Below are 22228 nucleotides of genomic sequence, written 5' to 3' on the forward strand. Positions count from 1 at the left end.
TAATAAGGCATAAGTCCAAACTATACAAGTGCATTTACTCAATAAAGTCTTTTGTACAAAACAAAGTTTTCTGAGTTAAACATGACGGAAGGAAATTTGATATTGGCCTCAATATTGGAGATAACAGGATTGATCAGGTCAGCTTTGATTCGTCAGGTGAAAGGATGAAAGTTATGTTTCCACTCCACATTTGTCAAAAAAACTGAAAGGATTTCTGTTTGATTGTTACACGACTTAACTGTGAGGTATGAGTGAGTATGACACAGCAAAGAAAAAACACTACAAGTGGGAGGGGTGGCAGATCAATGTGGGCTCCACAAACTAACTTGATGGATCCACATCTCCACCTGAAGAAGTCACATGCACACACGTTGCATTCATTACAGCCAGTGATGAATGGCTTCGATATTATCTCTGTCTGCCCTTTTATTGCAGTAAGTGTGTCACCCTGGAGCCTTTCTCTGTTTTGTATGAACGCACAGGAAGAAAAACAGTAAAACAGAGAAAGAAGAACCCCTTTGGTCTGTTTTTGACACACGTTGGCGGCCTCTCTCACCTTGGACGTGACACTATTTCATGCAGTTTGGATCTCTGGTGGGGTGAGACGCCACACATTGCTGTTCAGCTACCACACTGCCAAGAAAAATACTCCCCCAGTTGCCATAGCGACACATTTTGGAGGAGGGGAGTGGAGGGTGTGGGTGTGGAGGTGGCACTGGAGGTCTAACTGGGCACCTCCCCGTCTCTGTTGGGTTTGGATACAGAGACTCGAGGAGGGTAATTCTCTCATCAGGATGACTAATAGTCTCATCTCCTGCCCTCACCTCCCACTTCTCTCGTTGCATTTATGTTTGTATTTTAAGCAATTAGCGTGAGCTAGGTCACTGAACAGTAGATAGGTCAAGACATTGGGACACTGTGACCTCCTACAGTGGAAAATACACGTGTAAAGGAAATAAGGAAAGAGCAGCTGGGAGAAAGCCTGAATTGAAAAATATGTGTAAACCACAGATTTAAGTTTATTTTTCATTCCTTGACTTATCTCTCAGAGGGCTACGACTGAAAAGGGAATGGATAGTTGGACCAGGAAAAGCACATCCAGTGCATCTTTTAATCTTATTTCTGATAAGAGGCTTTCAGCGATACGTGGTGTCAACATGGTTCAGGCATGAGTCAGCAAAGCCACTGCTTACTTTTTTTTCCTAAACACAATTTCAAGTGCCATGGGTCTGAAGCACTGTAGGCTTATTCCACAGATTTTCATCAAATTCATTTATTTGTTTAATATCAGAAAAAATACTGTAAATGAGGCCAGAATTAGCTACATAAGCTAACTTTCATCTGTTGTCCCTGGCCAAAGCAACCTGGAATAAAATAAAATGACCTGTCTTATATAGTTACAAATATCTATGGATAATTCCTGTACATACCATCCAAACTAACTCTACAACAAAGGAGTGGTGTGGTGTGTAGATTTGGTGCAGGTGATGATCCTAGCAGCAGAGTTTTGGAGGGTATGGAGTCATTTTAGGAGTTTATTTGGAATACCAGTGAGAATGGTGTGACCGTCGTCAATGAGGGAAGGGAGCAGGGTATGAATCTGAACTTTGGTGCAAAATCCCAACAGCTCATGCGAAGGCATTTCAGACTTTTTCCTCACATAAAAAAAAAAAAGCAAAGCTGAAGGATGGAGAGTAGAAGGTTAAGCTCCTGTCCATAGAACTCTGAAAAAATGCAGACCAGGTTTCAAACAGCCTGAAGACTCAGAGGAAAAGAGCAGTCGTTTTCTGGGGTCAACACAGTTTCTTTTTGGTCGGCACCAAACCAAACAGGGCAGAACTTAGCTTCCAGACACATCACATACACAGTGGGTCCTTCACACAGAGACGTGAGCTGTAGGCTTTTTTCATTCAACTTTATATTCAATACCATCTCTTAAGACTGAGCTGTAACATTTATTTTACCCTACAGCATTAATTAAATGTGTGTGGGTGCTTTTCTTTACACTCTGATAAAGGTCACAAAACTACCTGCAGTCCGTTTCTCATCTTGTGAAACTGTAAATCAACTGTGTACGACGAAAGATGTGTGTTGATGAAAGTGTGTGTCTGTGTTAAGGGGCTTTTAAAGAGGTAAGACTTTGTTTAAGGGCATCTCACAAAGATAGAAATACATGTGTGTGTGTGTCGATAGAGACGGAATGAATGGATGTTTTGTGTTGAGTCTAGGAAATAAAGGCAGAGAAAAAGACTTGTCATCCAGACGGAGTGAATGACATCAGCATTTGGCTTCCAGTGAGTCGGCTGTCTCCGTCTCTCTCTCCGTTCACCCAGCGCCACTCAGGGGGAGTCTATTACATCTGGGGGCGCCGCCATGGCAACGCATGGGAGCAATAGGAGGAGGCATGAGTCATCGCTATTCTTAAAAGCTGTTTGGAGAGGAAAGGAGTGGAAGCAAAAGAGAAGAAGATGGGAGGAGAGAATAGAAAAAAATAACTCCACCGGGGAGGAGGATCATAAAAAAGGAGGGTGATGGGGATGAATATGAGATTAAGGTGGAGGAAGATGAAGTGAGGAGAGGATACAAAATGAGAGGAAACAAAAGAGGGGAGGAGCTGAGGGGCAGGGGAGTGAGAAAGGAGAGCAGTCAAAGAAAGTAGAGGAGAAACAGGAGGAGAAATAAAAGGAGATAAGCAGCAGAATAGGAAGAATCGGGTGACGAAAAACAGAAAAGCGGAGAGAATAAGAGAGGAGAGGTCAATTTCCAATGAGGTAAAATAGATGAGTGGGGATGAAATAAAGAGGAAGACAGAGCAGGGGAGGAGGGAACCAGGTGAGGTAAGGAGATAGAAGAGGAGATTAAAGTGACGGAGGAGAGGAGAGAGTGGAAGAAAGAACAGAGTGAAGAAAAACAAGAGATGAGTGGAGGAGGAGGAAAAGTTGGTGGTGGAGAAGAGAAAATGGGAGTTAAAAGGAGGGATAAAAGGAAAGAACCAAAGAAAAAGAGAAGAGTGGGAGGGGAGGAAAAGATTGATGGCAAAGAGGAGAAGGACGAGAGATAAAAACAAAAGAGAGAGAGGTGTTGGCACAACAGTGACAAGGAGCTTTGTTTATGGAGCAATAAGAGGCTTATGTGTCTGGACTGGACTTTGTGCCATTAATAACACACACACACACACACACACACACACACACACACACACACACACACACACACACACACACACACACACACACACACACACACACACACACACACACACACACACACACACACACACACACACACACACACACACACACACACACACGGCAGGTGTGAGCCCATGTGATTTGTTGTTCTTTACAACATATTGAACAATGTTTTCACTGTTTCACTTTTTTTTATTAACCCCCTTCCTCCCCTTCTTCTTTTCCAACATCACGTCTCGACCTAAACGTCCATCGAAAAAGAATGTTACAGAATTTGCACGTTAAACCGATTTTGTTCTCCAGCAGCCAATCTCGTCACAAAACATACACACCCCTCTGTGGCTGCCATTAAATTGAACATTAAATAATAACATAAATACACATACATACAATTACCTACATCAACAAAAAAAAGAATGGAAGGAAAAAGAATGAATCTTAATATTAAAATCAAACTATTTCTGGCTAAAATATACATGTTTGTTCTACAGCAGGAGTTTGGGCTCAGATCATTTTCAGTTAAACTAGGTTGAAATTAAAAAGGGAGCCATTTTATTTCTTTCATTTGTACTTTGGTGATGCTGACAGCACTGCCTGAATGCAGTTCTCTTTATTACCGCACTCCTAAAAAAAACTGCAAGTCACTGCTTTATCATGGAGCTTTGTTTTGGTCAAAGTTATAAAAGTATCTGTATTTATTTTGAGATTTTAATTTAACCAACTGAAGGTGAATTGACCCCTGGTTCATTCATGTTAATGATAAAAAAAAGTTCCACTTTCAGATTCCTGACAAGTCTACTTGAGCATCACTTGTCTTCACAAACTGTCACTTGATTAATTTAACACTAAAAAAATACACAAGTAATTTGGTGTGGTATCACACAGTCTGAAAACTGCAGTATTCAGGTAGTCGTCATATAGAATTACATTTATACTACTCAATCAAATGAGGTTTCGCTTTAAGTCTAAAATAAATCTAAACCAAAGATTTTCTTGAAATCAAACCTCAGTTGTGACCACCCCTCAAATAAAAATAATATAATACAGCAGGAAACCAACAGTGTGTGAAACACTTCAATATTTCTCTCACAAGTTATTTAAAGGCACATTTACACATTCATTGCGTTTCCATTTAACAGCAGATGATCATAAAATAATAAAAATTAAAAATAAAGAGTATGGCAGTCGAATCAAGCACTTTGTAATCCGAGTCCTGATGGTGCATGATGCCCATTCTCTGTATGTCACAGTGTCGGACACATTTAGGCTGCAGCTGCTGCTTTGGTGGACAAAAGTTTGAAAAGGTCTGAGAATAAAACGTTATTTCTAAAGGTTTTCAACTTCTGCCTTTAAAAACTAAATAATCTTTACAAACCAAATATACATTGTGAAATAATGTTCACGAGTTCATAAAGGAATAGTTTGACACAGGTAAGCACATCTTTGCTTTCTTACCAAGAGTTAGATGAGAAGATCAGTATCACCCTCATGTCTGCACACGGAATGTGAAGATACATTTTGCAAATGGGATATGACACATTATATCCAATTTATTTAATTCAGACATAAACTGCAGTGTAAAAGCTTCTGCAAATAAAACCAAACTGTTGTTCTTTACACTTTCAATTTTATACAAATCACAAACAGATAAAACGTGTCGATTAGAGGAGGTGTTTCATTATTTTTGGACAGACTTGTCGTTTACCTCCTCTCTCTTTGTACCGTGCAAAGCCAACAGATTTTTCATCATATTCAACTAACAGATCAAAGGGATATTAACACACTTATCTAACTCTCATTTCCACAAGTTTAAAGTATTTTTTCAAAGCTTTGATTCTCTCCCCCACTTCATGCTCAAAAAACTAATTTCTCTAAAGCTGGACAATGACTGGCTAAAAGTACAGCTGTAATGCAGCAGAGACATGTTTACCTTTTGTATTCTCAAATGTGACTATATGACAGCTGACTGGCAGTCTCTTGCATTTCAGCTGTAGGTGCAGGTAGTTTCATGAGGCAGCTGGTGGTTGAAGCATTGGGTTTTGATGTGGGCAGTATCAAAATGACATCACAGGCACCACTGGTCTGAGTTTTGGCTCAATGCACTGTTGAAGGAGTTGCAGCGGCTTGATGAAATTGCAGCGAAACTGAAGAGGAAGATGCAGGTGATGAGAGGTTTAGAACTGGTGAAGGTGCAGAGTTTTCTTACAGTGCGGAGCAGGGGTAGAGCTGTGGTCTGGCTGCACCAGAAGAGTCTGTGTTGAGTGTGAGTGGTTATATTAACAGTTTGTAATACCTAAGGCAGGGTTGGACTCCTCCAGAATCATTTCCCTCCAGTGTTTCTTTGGGCTCGTGAGCGGAGGGACAACAAGAAAGATGTAGAAAAGCACGGAGACGAACAAACCAAGGGCCTCATGTCGTCCCCTCTCAGATACCCAGAAGTCCTTGCGTCAGTCTACTCACTGAAGCTGAAGTTCAGGCCAGAGCTCTCTGTGATTGGCGAAGAGGGGCCCGCGCTGGACACAGCACTAGAGGGGATGCTGCCATCTGAAAAAAAAGAAGAAAGAAAGTTCAGTCAATTCTCTATCTAACTCAAAATACACGATGATCCCAACACATACAACAATCTACACAAATTAAACAAACATGTCTGAAAACATCTGTACAAATAATTTATTTTGAAAACCTCTGTCAGCCCCCGAGGGAACAGTTAATCTCTTTGTCGAACCGGAGCACCTGCTCCAGTCAGAGAGAGGCCGTGTTTGTTGTGATACTGTATGTGTGTCATTCTGAGGGGAGGAGCAACGCCATCCCCTCGCCGAATCATCTTCTGCTCTGTTGCCATGGAGAACATAATAAAACCATTTTGATACATCAAGCCAAGTGTATGCGTGTATATGTATGGGCATGAGCATGGGCCTTTTGACTTTGGATTTCTTTTGGCCTCAGCGTTTTGAATGTCAGACCAAATAGCCTCATTTTGTTCAGCAGCCGGTATTTTTTAAGAATCTGGACAACAGAAGGTTCTTTGATTTTGCACAAGATGTGTGAAGGGGTTCTGGACTTTGTTTCACTGAATTCTTTCATTAGAACATTGTGGAACAAAAGGTTTTTCTTAGAGCTGGTATTTCTACCACGCAGCATTCTCTCTGTGGTCTCTCTTGGTGATTCACATGGTGTGCTCTTCTGGGTTTTCTGTTTTATACACCATACCTACTTTCTGAATTTGAGCATTTCTGAGTTTGCTCTTTACATTTTGTATTTCTCTAGATTGTCTTGTTTTGACCCTCTCTCCTTTCCTCACTTTCTTGATTCTCTTTGTCTATGCTTCCAATTCTTTCTCCTTTTCCTCTGTTCTCTTACAGTCGAATCCTTTATTTGCTTATTTTTCCTTCTCTAACTCTCTGTCTCCATCTCTGTCTCTCCTGTCTTAGAATTTCTTCTTTTAATTCTGGCTGTGTACTGATTTTCTCTCTCTGCTTTTTTGATACTCTCTATTCCTCCTCCTTCGTTCCTCCAGTGACAGATGTTGCCACACAGGAAATATTAACATCAAGATTTAAAATACTATAAAACTATAAAACTTATTTGACCCTTTCTGCCCTAGATGCACTCTGCATAGTTGGAATGTGAAAATGGGTCTTTCAGAGTGAGTGCTGCCCCTTATATTGCCTGATTTTATTACATTTTAATGAATGTCTGACGGGGTTGAAGAAAAGTGGGCACACAACTTTGAAACCTTATGAAATATAAGATATTACATTTTTCTTTTTATGAAACAAGCTATTTTCAATCATTAAAAATATTTGTATCCATTTTATTGCACATTGATTGATTGAACCCTTCTGTGTGGACATGCTGTTTTAGATGTAGTGGGAAGACAGTAAGTGTCATAGATTTAATATAATAATTATTAAATTAAATTGAAGAAGATAATTGTGTTGAAAACATTCTATTCTTAATCCCTCAAAACATCTACATTTGAAAATATTTTAATTTTAAACCTAATAGCAGTTGCAACTGCTGGATGTGTTTTGTCCCATGTCTCAAGAATCAGTGAGTTAGAGCTAGGGTTGGGAATCCTGGAAAAGCAAACTAGAGCAGGCTACACTTTGAAAAAAATTTACAAATCGTCTTTGCTTCAGCAGTGTATGTCTTCCCGTCTGAAGACTCCAATCATGTTTATTACAGTCCTGCGAGGGCTACAGACGGTTTTCTTTTTTTTCAGATGACATTATTTATTGATGTCTATCAGGACGTGAAGACGATGTCAACAAATAAGATAAAAAAGGGTTTCAGAAACAGATTACCTACTATTTCTTCAATGTTTTATTTTGGGCCATTTTAAACGGATTAGTAAAATCATATCATCACGATTTTGACATATGAGATGATATCCAGTGAGAGTCTGGTCTTGCTGAGTGACTGACTGTAGCCCTGCTCTGACAAACAGCTGTAACTGCCACCATCAGCAGAACAAGTGTCCCATTCATGCAGCTCTAACCTCCAGCGTCCCTGTCTGTTCACTGTCTCATAAACAAGGCCTAATGAGTTCTGAGCAGTTTCAGCCGCCCACATCTGGAGCAGGTACCGATGGGACCGAGGACGACGGGGAGATGAACAGAGAACCGAAACACCCCCCACAGTGAGCCCCATGTAAATAACATACACAAGAGGTGGTGCACGGAAACGAGGAAACACAAGAGGAGATAAGTGAAAGAGAGATGAGCGAGCAGAGGCTTCATCAATCAACAGCAGTGGTGAGAGGATAAATTTATCTCCTCAGGACCTGGGGGGATAAGATGAAAACAAACAAAAACAAACAGAGTGAAGAAAGGAGGAGAAAGAAGAGAAAGGGTGACAACATTGAAAAGGGGGGTCAGGTTGTTAAAGAGGCTGTGATGTTCTCTCCAAGTCCTATTTAGGTTTAATAAAAGATGCTGATCCAACACGGTGGCCTGCCAAGCATTTACGCTCTGCTCCTATTTAGCTCATCCGACAGTTTTGGTGCTTTTTTATAAAATGCAACTCACTTTGTGAGAAGCCACCTCCTATTATCTTACTCAAGTCATTTTAGATGAATCTTTCAAAGCCTGCTCAGGTTGGTTTAGTGCTGAAACCATGCATCGTCATTATCATCATCATTAGGCGACTGACAAATAATATATTCTGTATATTTTTGATAAACATTTAAATCATTCAAGTGGAGCCTGACATTTTTAATCTTCACCTTGGAAACAGAAGAAGTAACAAAACAATCTCAATTGAATTAATAGCCATTTAAGTCATTTATCAAATAGTAAGGACAGATATTTACTGGTTTCAGCTCAAATGCAGTTAGAATCATTTGCTGCTTCCCCTGTTTAATGTTATAAATCAATTACCTTTGGGCTTGTTAATGGTTGGATTAGACAACACAAGCATTTTTGCCTCTGCCAAGGAAGTTCTGCTTTGGTTTTTTCTTTCTGTTAGTTTGATCTGATTTGTGTGCAGGATAATGCAAAAATCTACTGGACAGATTAACACCATCCTTGGTGTAAGAATGCTGTATGGGTCAGGGAAGAACCCATTATACACTGCTCCCTAAAAATTATGGGACTTAATCGTCACAGTATAGCACCATACGTGGGGTCGCAAGAGGGTTTGCTGTGTCTCCCAGCCCAGTGTCAAGAGCATGGAGGAGATACCAGGAGACCGTCCATTACACAAGGAGAGCTGAACAGGGCTGTAGAAAGGCATCAACCGAGCAGCAGGATCTACATGTATATCTGCTCCTTTGTGTGAGGAGGAAGAGGAGGAGCACTGCCAGCGCCCTACAAAATGACCTCCAGCAGGCTACTGGTGTGCATGTTTCTGACCAAACTGTCAGAAACAGACTCCATGAGGGTGGCATGAGGGGCCGACGTCCTCTAGTGGGCCTCATGTGGCCAGAGTGATGAGGCAGTTCCTGGATGACGAAGGCATTGATGCCATTGACTGGACCTCACGTTCCCCTGACCTAAATCCAATTGATCACCTATGGGATGTTATGTATCGGTGCATCCGCAACGCCAAGTACCGCCACAGACTGTGCAGGAGCTCACTGATGCCCGGATCCAGGTCTGAGAGGAGATCCCCCAGGACAACATCCGCCGACTCATCAGGAGCATGACCAGCCCTCAATGAGTTGATGATTTTGGTTTCCATTGACCGTTGTTACATCATTTTGTTCCCAACAAATGATACAATGTACATCAGTAAAGATTTTTTAACTTGAATAATTCATTCATCAAGATCTGATGTGTGATTTAAGTGTTCCCTTCATTTTTTGGAGCAGTGTATTTTGGTGCGGTTATGGATCAGGGGGCAGATCCATTACCTTTTATTTTTACTTTCTTTAACATTGTGTGATGTTTTTCATTATTTTTGTTTATTTGTCAGAAAATAATTCATGTAGCTTGATGAACAAATTCGGACAAATCCGACATGTTTACGTAACTGATATTCGTGTGTGTGAAGTTTTGAGCCGATCCAAATAAATATCCGAAACTAGTGAATTTAAATGTGGTTTCATAAGGGGTCTGTTGGTGGAGACATTTTCTCTACTGAGTGACATTTATTATTTATTATTTATTATATACTCATATTTGCTAAACTGAAAGAAGAAACAAGTTAAACCTGTGTGCAATCACAGTACACAAATTCATTTGTTTTTACATTTCACATTTTCAGAGCTTCTCATTGGAGCCCTATGAAGCGCTGAGCGAAAGGTGTCACTGTTGTTAATGTAAATGAATCGTTAATTTATTTTGGGAGCTTGTGATAAATATCACCAACACTGGTGGATTAGTTGTCAGCATCTAAAACTCAGCTGTTCTTAATATTCCTCCTCATTGAGAAAATTAACAGAAAAAAAAAAATTATAATCAGCAGACTAATAATTAATGGGAATAATTGATGGCTGCAGCTTCAGTTCTGAGCTCACTTCAAGGACGTTTGCCTCCTAACTGATGAGGGACTGAGATGTGACCTTTGTGTTATGATTCAGTGAGTATGTATAACCACTGGGTCAGCACAGATAACTGAATCTATCAGCTACCTTCAACATGAAGGTCATGCTGAATGTGAAGGAGGTGAACAAGGTTTTGCTGAGCCGACACCCTTTTCCGACGTCACTCTGTTGTTCAGTCGTACTCAGCTCCTCCTCCTCACACGTGGCAGCTGCCCAGGACCATGACAAGCAGCTCTGCTGGAACTACTGAGGAGTTTAGCCATGTTCAAGGCAGAATGTGAAACTGCTTGGTGACCGCACTAAATGAATCAACATGTTCATGTGTTATTTCAGGCAGTATGAATTATTCTTAGGGAGTTCATTCAGATTTTACCAGTTTTTACCAGTTATTATATTTATAGGACAATCAAAGCTGTGTTCAGAGTTGGCAGGAATGACATGGCTTTGTGCCGTCACTACAATCAAACACTGTGCGAAGAAGAACATGCACCACACAAGTATTTTGTTGTGTATAACATGTAGACCAGACCATGAAAATTTCATATAAATGGAATGATGATTGTGACATGAGGAGTACTTCTTGTTGCCAGTAGGTGGTGCTACAACTGAATAATAGCATGTAGATGACTTCAGACAGGGACTCTGTATAGATTCTACATTTGCCATGCTGCCGGCGCAACACCGTTTCCCAAAAACTCACAATTTTCCCAATAGAGTGTCATCAAGATCTTGAGACTTTTCTGATCAACTAAGAGTTAGATATTTAGCTTAACAGCAGCATTTGGATGTGGTCAAGTTAGTACTTAATGTAACACTCCAGCTGCACATAAGAACCGTAAGAAAATCATGATCTCGGTTCAAACCCATAAGTGATCTAATTTCTAAATGACGAGTCTACACCATATTATTTCCCAATACCCACCCATAAGTATTTTTGACATACATAACACTTACTCTGAATATTTTTTTTCTTAATGTCTTATGAACTGTATTGTGCAGACATCTACCAGAACAACTAAAAGGAGGTCATCATAAAAATCTTTAAAAACACTCACGCCACAGAGGCTGACTTGGCGGCCGCAGAGAAGTCTCAGATCCAGAGGAGGACAGAGGCTGCTGTGGGCTGTAGAGAGACGTCTGGCTCTGAGAGTCAAACAGGCTGGAGAGCGCTGCAGTGGAGACGCCACAAACACATTAACATCAGTTCCCAAATGTCACACACCAAAGCTAATTTTACTCGATGGAGCAAAAGCATCGTAAAGTTCTGGTGTAAGATCAAATCGATATCACAGGAACCTTCAGACTTAAAACAATCTACAATTTTGAATGGAACCACATGGGACTGAACAACTTATTAACTCAAGCAGTTGTCATATTTCATATTTGGCGGCAAACACTTTTCAGACACTGACACAACATTCAGCAATTTGTATCGTTACTGGTGATGATGCTGAGTCACTCATTCATTCAGCAGTCTTTTGTTATGAGGAATTTCTGCACAGTCTTCATTAATTGAATCCCATGATCTGTTGGATTTAGGTCGGGTGACTGACAAATGACAGTTAACAGCAGGGGTGGATTCAGAGACAGGGCCAGGGGGGCACTGGTCCTTGCTGAAATTATATTGGTCCCTGAAGCGCTCCTGTCCTATCAGTAGTCTTTTTTATAAACTTTCAAACAATACTAACAATAAATATCACATGTCATAAGCTGGTTACTAAGACCTAATGTGCCGAGTATAGAACCAAAACCGCTAAATTAGTCACTGTCTAAATACGCAGAAAGTTCCTCTTTACTTTGCAGCAGAAAAACAAAGTCTTGTTGCATTAATACAAAATTTCAATCTGAGTATTAATAAATACATTTGAATAAATTTGTGCGTGTGATTTTTTTTTTTACATGGGTAGCTAAGCTATTTAAATAATTTTAGTCAATTTGATTTAAATGTATTTATATCAATGTATAAGTAAAATACTAGTTCATCTGTATTTTATGATTAGTATGTAGTTGCTGCTTCACAGTGTGGACCCACCTTTCATGGTTTTGGCGTGGGCCTCGCTGCTGCTCTCACACACCGTGTTGAGAAACTCGTCCACTTGCTTCAATGACAGCGAGTTGTGCAGCGTCTCCAGCGGGTAGATAGAGGGCACCATGGAGCAGCCTTCAAAACCTGCAGCAGTGACAGGACAGACAGAAACATTGTACCGCTTCTCCATCAGACCCTGAAAGGAGGAGTGGTGAAATGACAGCTCTCTGTGCATGTTGGCTGTTCAATTCAGTTCACTCAGTGCGGCAGCCATTTGTATTTGTTAGCAAGCAGCGCAAAGTTTTGAGGCTACTGCAACATCTAAAGTTAGTGCCTTGTTACTTTTTTCAATAGTGGCTGATACAACAGACACATTCTGTAAAGAAGATAAATTCAGCTGCTAAAATATTTGTCAGCAAACGTACCATCAGCTATATGGTTGATGATAATTTCCTTCTGTGGTTAGTGACCCCATATTAACAAAAAATGATCACGTATCATTCATATACAGTGAAATGGTTGTGCAACCACAAGGAAGATCATTTCTTATCTTTATCATTTTGACATTATTGTAATATTGGACAAACATCTGGCTCCAGACTTGTAAAGAAAGTGATGGAGATTATAGCATATATTACTGTGTCCACTGGTTTCTTTGGTTGTTAATTTACAACCAGGTGATGCATACAGTGATCAATCATATAAGTATAAGTTACGGTCAGCTGCATACTGTCATTACAATGGCTGATATTAAAATGGTTACTTTAATGGTCAAGATTTCAGATCCCACATATTTGTAAGAAAAAAGTCAAAAATTAAGTGCTGCCAACAATAATAAAGGATCACACTCTGTTTCTGCAGTGTAAACAAGTAAAAACAACAAAGAAACATCACACACACTGCAGAACGCTGCAGCCAATGGCTCTGGATCAGGAGGAAAGATCCCAACTGGGCCCCAAGATGCTAGGGACATGCACCCAGGTCTGATCAGCCTGTGGTGGGCCTGCCTTAGAAGAGGGTGTCTTGTGATTAAAAGGCAGAAACACCTGATGACGCTAAGGTGCACAACTAACACCTGCTAACATCAACTGGTAGTTGGTAACCTAAATTGTGCAGAAGATCTTCAAACGTACAAGGGACCATCTCATCCTATATTCTAAAAAAATAAATAATACTGATATGCAGCTGAAAACTGACATGGGCCAAAAATCTTATTCCGAACAGAGCCCTGTATACAAACATATTTAAAAATAAACGGAAAAAAAAGTGTTTTGCCTTTTACCACACAATGCCACCAATAACAGACACAATGATGAAGTGATTCCATAAAAAATAAACAACAGGCGCAGTGCTTCGAATTCATCAACCTCTCCAGAGAACATGCTGATCAGCGCTATGTTTCCTCTACATGACTAATGTGCTACGACTGATGTGAAAATCTAGCGAGCTGCTAGAGGAAGGTTCAGGAGATACAGAGAAAAAGGCTTATTAATGATGCTTGGTGCATCCAGGAGAAGAGAGATGAAGAATACAATTTAATACTGTGTAAAACCACCCGGGTTTTATGAACAGGGAATTCTATCCTCACAGGGGCACAGACGTGTGTTGTATATCAGTAACCGACTAAGAGACTCACTGACCATGAGTGACTGATGCTGTTATGAATATTTACCTTATCAGTAATACCATTGCTGTTATATTAACAGTGAACAATTGTTTTCAGTAAATGATGAGTGTTACCTGTGTACAGAAACATGGCCTAATGCTAGATAGACCTCAAGAGGAAAGATCTCTGACAATAACTATAGATTTTTTCCCCTAGAACAACTCGTCTAATATAATGACACTAGTGGAAAGATCTGCAGTCAGCATTTAAAGGAAAAGAACCATCAGAGGACTTAAAGGGGCCAATATATGAATTCCCAAGTTGACCATTAGCTGAGTTGTTTAATGTTAATATTTCTCATGGGATCATCCATGTGCAGTATGTAGCATAAGCCCCAAGAAAGTAAAAAAAAGTATTTTGACAGTAAGCAGTTTTTCTGCATTCACTCCACTTTCTATACGTCTGCAATGTAAACTGTATTTCTACATGACACTCCTTTGTCGACCTTTGGCCAATTGTCATATCACAGCTGCAGCAGCAAGGTGTAAACCTTATTCTTAATGCATTGTTGGCCAAAGCATCTTATCTACTAGACTAAGCCATGGTTGTTGTTCAACATGAAAAGGTTGTCCTGCAAAGGTTTGGAAGAGAAAGGAAAAGCAGACGATGTGAATGTTGATCACCTCCGACGGTTTGCTCCGTCTTTGATTAGACTGTATAATTAGGCAGGAGTTGTATAAGAATAACACTGAAGATGACTTGGCATTCATCACCTTTCTCTGCTCCCCATCTCCACGGCAGCCTCTTCGTGTGGATCTCAAATTCAGCTCACATACGAAATGCAGTGGGAAACGCTACACTAAGCTACACTGCACTATCCACTCTTCGACACAAGCAAAGACAGAACGGAAAGGAAAGAAAGCACAATGATACATAAACCAACAAAAGAAACATGGTAATAAAAGTTTATGTGAGAAGCCTGAAACAAATCTCAACCTATACTTTCTTGTAACCAAGAAAAATATTTGTAATTTATTGCAGTCATCTCTGTTGACTGCACAGATTCATTAAGGTGACACAACGTGCCAAGTCGTGCTCTAGAAAAACTTTACAAAATCACTTTACACACAGGCCACCAGTTGATGAGCTAATTAAGATGAGGGATAAAATGACGACCCCCATCTCTTAACTGAGACTATAATCCCTGCCACCTGGGCAGGAGAGCACTTTGGGAGACACAGCGAAGCTCAGACCTGAGCTTTAATGTACCAAGGCCAAATTGTTGCCATCAACTCCCGACTCTAGTCTACACACAGAGCTCATTAGTGAACAAGCCCCCAGTTTAAATACCATTTTACCCCTTTATGACCACGGTAATCCTGATGCTACTGCTGGTCAGTTGCTGCAGAGTTGGTTCAACTTGTGAACCTGTTAAGACCCAGTTTGCTTTTCCATGGGCTAGAGTCACAATAGAGCCTCATCATTACGCCACTGTATACGTCTCTGATTTCCCAGCTACACTAGAATCGACTGGTTTTGGTTGGTCTTATTGGCCAAGACATTCCCTCCCACTCAGCCCCCTAAGCAAGCATTCCTTTCTCTAAACCAGAAAAGTGTTAGTGCCAGAGTCGGACCAGTTTTTCTGGTTGGAGAGACAGATCTTAAATATTACATTTGTGGGTCTCTCTCCCAGCTTGCTGCTGATTCGCAAGGCATTCTGGGCACCCCTAGGTTTGTAGTGAGGGTCGAAAAAATCTCGGTTTGGAGGGGTATAGAGCCCCACCCCTTGGCCCTACCCCTCTGTCCCAACAGGTATTGGGACAGGGGGTGAAATGGGATTGGGCCTTAGACTGTGGAAACACAAAGAACTGGTTGGACAGTAGCCAGTGGCTCCGATCTGGCTCTTGAACTGCCTTGGTGGAATAGGGGCACGTGACAACCATTAGTCAGGATGGACCATTCAAGAAGGCAGTTAGACCAGTCTAATACTCCTCTCCCAAAGAGTTTGTTTCAAAGGTCATCAATTGTCCACCCAGTATGCATAGAGCAATTAGTCCTCCGCACATTCTCATATTTCGAATCAAAATATAAAGGTTCAGCGACATTTGCCGGAATAATATCTTTGCAGTTTGAAAAACAACACAGCGTCTAATTTTGTATAAAGAAGGACAAGGGACAAAATGGACCCGAGAACTTAAAGCCACAGTGAAATAAAAACCTGTGTTTGTAGTAACAGTTGTAGTAGCTTTGCATTTCCCGCACACGTTTTCGTGCACATTCTCAATTTGCATTTAAACAAAGAATCATACTAGGCTGAGGTCTAAAAGTTGGCCGACCATTAAAAAAACTAACTTTGACAAAGTCTAATGAAAACAGGCTTAAAGACATCACTGCGATGGCATTCAGTTGAGCTCAAACACCAAGACCCAACAGTCCCCTACATTCAGTCAAGCAACACCAAATTTCAAACACTCATAGATATCAGTTCTGTAAATGTGTGTGATTTATCCCCTGGGAAAACAGTGAAAATGTTGAAAAAAGGGAAAAGTATTACTGTATCTGCACTATAATGTATTGAGCTCTTCACTGACCCATACCACATCTTTCCAACAAAATCCTTTCAGTTGCTTTTGTGTAATCTTGCTTACAAATAAATATAGTGTACTATTATATATTTTATAGACTTTTCTATTATATCACCAGTATATATACAGGCTGTACAATTGTCAACTGTGTTGCTTTAACCAACAAATAGTAACTGCTGTTTCACTGTGACTTAAAGTATGACGAGGAACATGGACTTTTTCCTGCTTTGAAAGCCACTGACATGCAAAACAAAATGAATAGGAACCGGTTTACAGTGGGACTTTGAGCAGAGCTGCAGATGTAATCATCAGGCAGAAAGCGGAGGATAAACGATCAATGTATGAAATCGCAGACATAAAACAAGACCGAAAGACAAAGCTCAGCTGGCACTGGCAGCGTCCCAATGGGGCTGGAGCGAGTCTACAGAGGAGGCAACAGGGCGTGAGCAAGGAGTACGGCAGCTGACCGTGGAGGGATTCTGGGAGCTCCTGACCAGACATCAGCCAGGTCTCGAGGAGGCGGAGGTGGTAGGGGCAGTGATGCAGGTGGTGGGCCGTGGCCCTGTCCACAGCCAGAGGGGCCAACTCCGGCAGGGCCAGCTCAGCAGGAAACCCCCCTGGAAGATGGACTACTTGGAGCTTGACTGAGGGGTCTGAGGGATGAGAGGCAGAGCAGGGACAGAGGAAGAGATAGAGAAAGTACAGTGGTGCTTGTGGAGTGACAGGAACCACAGATGAGCATGGAGCTATGAGCAGTGAGGCTTTATGTAGGAGTTGGAATAGAAACATCTAAAAACATGTTAACAGGGACAGAAAAAGGAGAAAACGCTGCAGATTCAACCTCTGTGACTTCATTTAACAAATACATGTGCTGACGTTTAGGTTATGAATGAAGTAGGTCAACCGTCCTTTCAAAGACTAGAAGGTCAGGGAGTACTAATGCCCAAAAAGATTGACAGGCCGCTTTATCATTATATTTACATGTATTGAGATCAGACACATCAACATCATGATCCAGATCCACCGCAAATTTAAACTCTTGATAGATATTACCACTCTATGCCTGACATCTGCATTATTTCTTAAGAAATTCAAAAAAACTTGCAATGTTAAGTAAGGTAAAAGAAATTCCAGGATCTGACAGTGTAATCGAATCTGCCCCAAAAGATAATGGATTCCTTCTTGGCCCATATCCCACTCCTGCACCAAGTTTCAATAAAATTGGTTCAGTAGTTTTTGGATTTCCTGCTTTATTCAACCCAAGCTAATAGAAATCAAACACCTATGAAATCACATGTTAAATGGAATCAGTGAAAAACAGTAGCAGAAACAGATCTTCACTCACTCAAGCAGTCATCAAAATCATTCAAAGACAAAATCTTCAACCATAACTTTCAGATAAACAGTGACAAGCCAGAAATTGACACATCAGCTCGGTAACCACAAAAACGCAAGAGCAGATGATTCTGGGTCATACCTGCAGTCAAAATGTCTATTTTAAAGGCTGTTATCATTTCAGTGTATGTGTTGTTCATACAGTGTGTGTGTGTGTGTGTGTGTGTGTGTGTGTGTGTGTGTGCGTGTGAATAAGAGTGTATGTTTGAATTACCTGCACAAATGTCAACCAAATGTCTGAGGTCAGGTTCAACTCTGATCAGTAGTTAAGAAACATATCGCTCCATAACACTGCACTGATTTATGACTCAATCTTAGAGAAAACAGGCGATGGAAAATGTTCCCAAAAACATTTGGTACCACCAAAGTCTGAGCAGAAGCTTTTCTAACACACGATTAGACATTTACAGTTAGACAATTATCTACAGAAGCCATTCTCTCTTTTAAAAGATAAATTCTTGCTATAATAACAAACCTTGGTATAATATGCATTACAATATCTTTTCTTTCTTACTGATGTGAACATTAAAACAATAACTAATGATGATTTATGTCATTTTATTACTTCAAGTCTTCCATTTCTACTGCCGACACACTGGCTACTTGAGACCAAAGTGAAATAAATACTCGTCACTGGTTCTCAGTGGTTGGTCCAAATGCTTGTCAACATTAGATCAGATTTCTGAATTACACGGACTCTGACACATGACCCCTGCACCGAGACCACACGTAAATTCTCCTGCTGAAGTGCAGCTGACACTGTTCAGACTGCCAACACACGCTGGAATGTTTCTGAGACATTTATCTCAACCCTCCACACCATTCAGTCATATCTGATTATCCCAACAGGACTCAGCTACGTGCTGTGCAGTAACTGTGTCCCTTCTGGGTCTAAATGATCCAATGGGACTGCTGTCAGTAAGCTACCCCATGAAAGATCTCCCTGTGCACAGTGGGGCTACTAAACTGCCTCGAACACATTTTAAGAAGGTTAAGAGTGAATACCATCAAACTGTAGCTTTGAAATTGACCTGAAATCTTTTCAGAAAATAAAAACTACTCTCATTAAATTCCCAACAGCTGCTGTTTCCAAAGGAAAACATCAAACTCATTGGCTACTCACTAGCGACAGTGAGGACATGAACAATATTCACAAACAGACTAAATTATGTTAAAGTATAAAAGCAGGAAACTGTACATCAACTGTTTATTTCAATCATTCATCAATCAAATAATGTTTGTATAGCTCATATTCACAAATCACAATTTGTCTCATAGGGCTCAACAAGGTGCAACATCCTCTGCCCTTAACCCTCCACAAGAGTAAGGAAAAACTACCGAAAAACAATTTTTACAGGGGAAAAAACCCAGTAGAAAGCTCAGAGAGCCACATGTGAGGGATCCCTCTCCCAGGAAGGACAGAAGTGAAGAAACAGTTTGTAACATAATGGAAAAGTGTGTCAATGTTTAAATTATTTATACATAAGAAAATGTCTAATAGAGATGAAGGGAGCAGCAATGAGAAATTAATTGAATATTTCCTGAGCCTTTTTCAGCCTTTAACAGTTACTTAAAACTGAAAGCTACGCTATAGGAGTGGATTACTAAGCCAACCAGCATGTTATGCAAATACTCACTATCAGGTGGGATTTTAATAAAACAAAGAGGCACTTGCAATTATAGAGCTAGAACTAACATTTTTTTCTTATTGATGAATCTGGTGGTTACTTTCTCACTTCATCAATAAATAATTTGATCGCTGAAATATCCCAAAGGTGACATAATCAAATGCATGGTTTCATCTGACCAATCAAACCTATTCAGTTTACAATGAGTGACAGATTTCCTTTCAGAATTTTTGCTTAAAAAGTACTGTGAAATGATGTGGAGATTATTGTCATTCAATCAATAGAACAAATCTATTTTCAGTGCTGATTAGGAAATAGAACAAATTTCATGAATGAGATAAAGTTGCAAAGTACAGTCATGTGATCCCACAAAAAAAAAGAACCGAGAAATCAATCAATTATGGGTGTGCAGACACATTGTGTACATTTTGTGAGGAGCTCCTGATCCACATATTGTAATGAGACTCACCGCCTGAAAATGTTGTTTTTCTCCCAGTGGTTTAAAGTGACATAGTGGAAGCACTTCAGTCTGTGATCACCACTGTTGAGCATGGTTCCAAGTGCAGGAAAGTAAGTTTCTGATCACACCCATCAGTGAAGCTGAACGTGGAAACTTTCCACCAGAAAAGGCAGCGACAGACCGTTTTACAGGCTGGGCTTAAGTGACTCTTAGCCAACACTCAGAAATTTATGGAATAAATGATTTCAAATGAACAAAAAGTGCAGGAGATTATCTACACATGGAAATATAGAGGAGATACATCCATCCTGTGAAGAAACAGCCGGATCAGAGAGGCAAATTAAACAAATGCAGGCAGAGCAGGTGGTGTTAGAGGTCAGGGCCGAAAACAACACAAGGTAAAACAAACACTGAGGATGTGTGGAGAAACAGAAACCCGTGAGAGTAATTTAATTATTTTTTTAATCCTAGAGACGTTCACTGTAATTAACGCAACCAAACGTCAAACTCCCAAAAATAGAAAAAACACATCAAATGTTTTCCCACAAAAAAGGCCATGCAAGATAACAAGAAAAACTGGAGGAGTGTCGAGATGAACTTGAATAAATGCAGACATACCATTAGTCGGATGCCTGGCAAACGACACAGAAAATCTCTTTACTGCCGGCATAGAGAACAGCTCTGAGGAGATAAGAAAGGTAACTGGTGTTACTGGGACTCCTGGTACCTGTGTCTGCCTGATTGCCTGTTTGTTATGTGTCATCATGAGGAAAATATAAGATGAGAGAAAAACAGAGAGAAAAAGAGGGAGAGAGTTGGACGTCCATTCATCAATGTCCGTTTGCCAACCAACATGCGTGAGAATGAGTCATCTCTGAATAGACCAAGAGGAGATAGGCTATCAGAGAGAAAGTAAATGGAAAGGTTGTGGAGATGATGGCGTAAATGTTTTGGTTAAATAGTAAACATGCAGGAGAAGTGATGAGTCTGTGATGGGAAACAACCTAACAATCCACCCTCCCTTTATATACATTTGGTTGACCTACACTCAACTGTCTTGAAGCTGCATTTTGACATTGTGGGAAATCATTTTACCCACTTTCATTCATCCAAGAATGATACGTCTAAAGCTTTCTTGTTTCCTCAACCTATTCAAATACAATTCTTTTAGCTCTGTTTTTGGTCTCATCACCATCTCCGAAAGGAAATATCTGGCTCAGTAGCTGCTATATGTTCAACTATGATGACTAACTTTGTCTGTACATTGTTTGGTGCTGGACAGGTAGGTAATAATGGACTTTTGGTGCACTTTCCCCAGAAAGAGCAGCCGGCTTAGGCTGAGAATGATGCTTTGAGAGCAGTGACAGTGAACCAGAAGAGTAAAGTTGCAGAAAACCATCATGATGAGCTAAAAGACATTATGGAGCTCCATAGAGCTGAGGGGAAAAGAAGAGTCAGGTGATGGTTCACTGTGGTTAGAAATCATGTGATCGATTGTTAATGTGAAATATGTAATATATCTACTTTAATGTGGTAAATACCTCGTTGAAATGAACATTGCTTCTGTGACCCAACCAGTAGTGACACAAACTTTACCAAAACTGATGGGGAAAAAAATAGCGTTTAAACCTGATCACTTTTCAGGATCACTACAGGTCTGTTGTGTTATGAAAATAATTTTTGTAAGAATAACCACTTTTATATTATTAATTGTGGTGAATTGCATCTGAGTTTTACATCCATTCAAAAGAACATATTTGGAACATGACAGTTGGTGTTGAGAAAAGGGTTCTGACGTTCTGACAGGACTGTGGATGTTCGACAAAAAGCAAAAGCACCAACAACGCTGCTGGTCATTCTCGGATTATTCTCAAAAGAATAAGATGTCGTCCTGAAGAAGCCCTCTGTCTTCCCTTAAATGAACAGTGATGATATCAATTCAAACCCCTCAACTGTGCGTCACAGAGCAGCACATAACATGATGTCAGAGAAGAAGAAAAGGATGCGTCACCTTGCAGCCAGAGTGACACCCAGTGGACATATTGAACAGCTCAGTTTCCTGTGTTTTTAATCTGCAGTGAGGAAAAGAAACTCCCTGCTGTTTAGGTCTGGACCATATGCATACATCTAATTTGCTGGGGGAAATTATCTACTGCTGATTTAACCGTGGCGTCATATTACTGATTGGAAGCTGCTAAACAAAACTTGTGTTACTAAACCTCTGTGACCATGAGACAGATGTTCAACACATATGTTTGGGATGATTAAACCTGATACAAGGACCTCTGGTGGCTGTGAAGGGAGCTTCCTTTTTCCTCACCATTGTCAACATGAAACTGAGCGGGAGGG

At 40.4% G+C, this 22228-nt stretch overlaps 1 protein-coding gene across 7 annotated transcripts in view; it reads right to left on the bottom strand.

Annotated features, from left to right (window-relative positions):
• Nucleotides 1-3362: 3362 nt before the first annotated feature.
• Nucleotides 3363-22228, bottom strand: part of ppip5k1b (diphosphoinositol pentakisphosphate kinase 1b) — a 53393-nt gene continuing 34527 nt past the window's right edge. For 5 of the 7 annotated variants that reach the window (XM_035156438.2, XM_035156436.2, XM_035156435.2 and 2 more), the window contains 3 exons: nt 12212-12349; nt 11235-11348; nt 3363-5735 (listed from right to left, as the gene is read on the bottom strand). In XM_035156438.2, the coding sequence (XP_035012329.1) occupies nt 5644-5735; nt 11235-11348; nt 12212-12349 (344 nt within the window). In that variant the 3' untranslated portion in view covers nt 3363-5643. Of the gene's footprint in view, nt 5736-11234; nt 11349-12211; nt 12350-16863; nt 17050-20497; nt 20561-22228 lie in introns of all 7 variants that reach the window. The other 2 variants (XM_047339828.1, XM_047339829.1) reach the window with 2 other exon arrangements.

Source organism: Hippoglossus stenolepis, chromosome 5, assembly GCF_022539355.2.
Source record: "Hippoglossus stenolepis isolate QCI-W04-F060 chromosome 5, HSTE1.2, whole genome shotgun sequence".
Classification (NCBI taxonomy): domain Eukaryota; kingdom Metazoa; phylum Chordata; class Actinopteri; order Pleuronectiformes; family Pleuronectidae; genus Hippoglossus; species Hippoglossus stenolepis.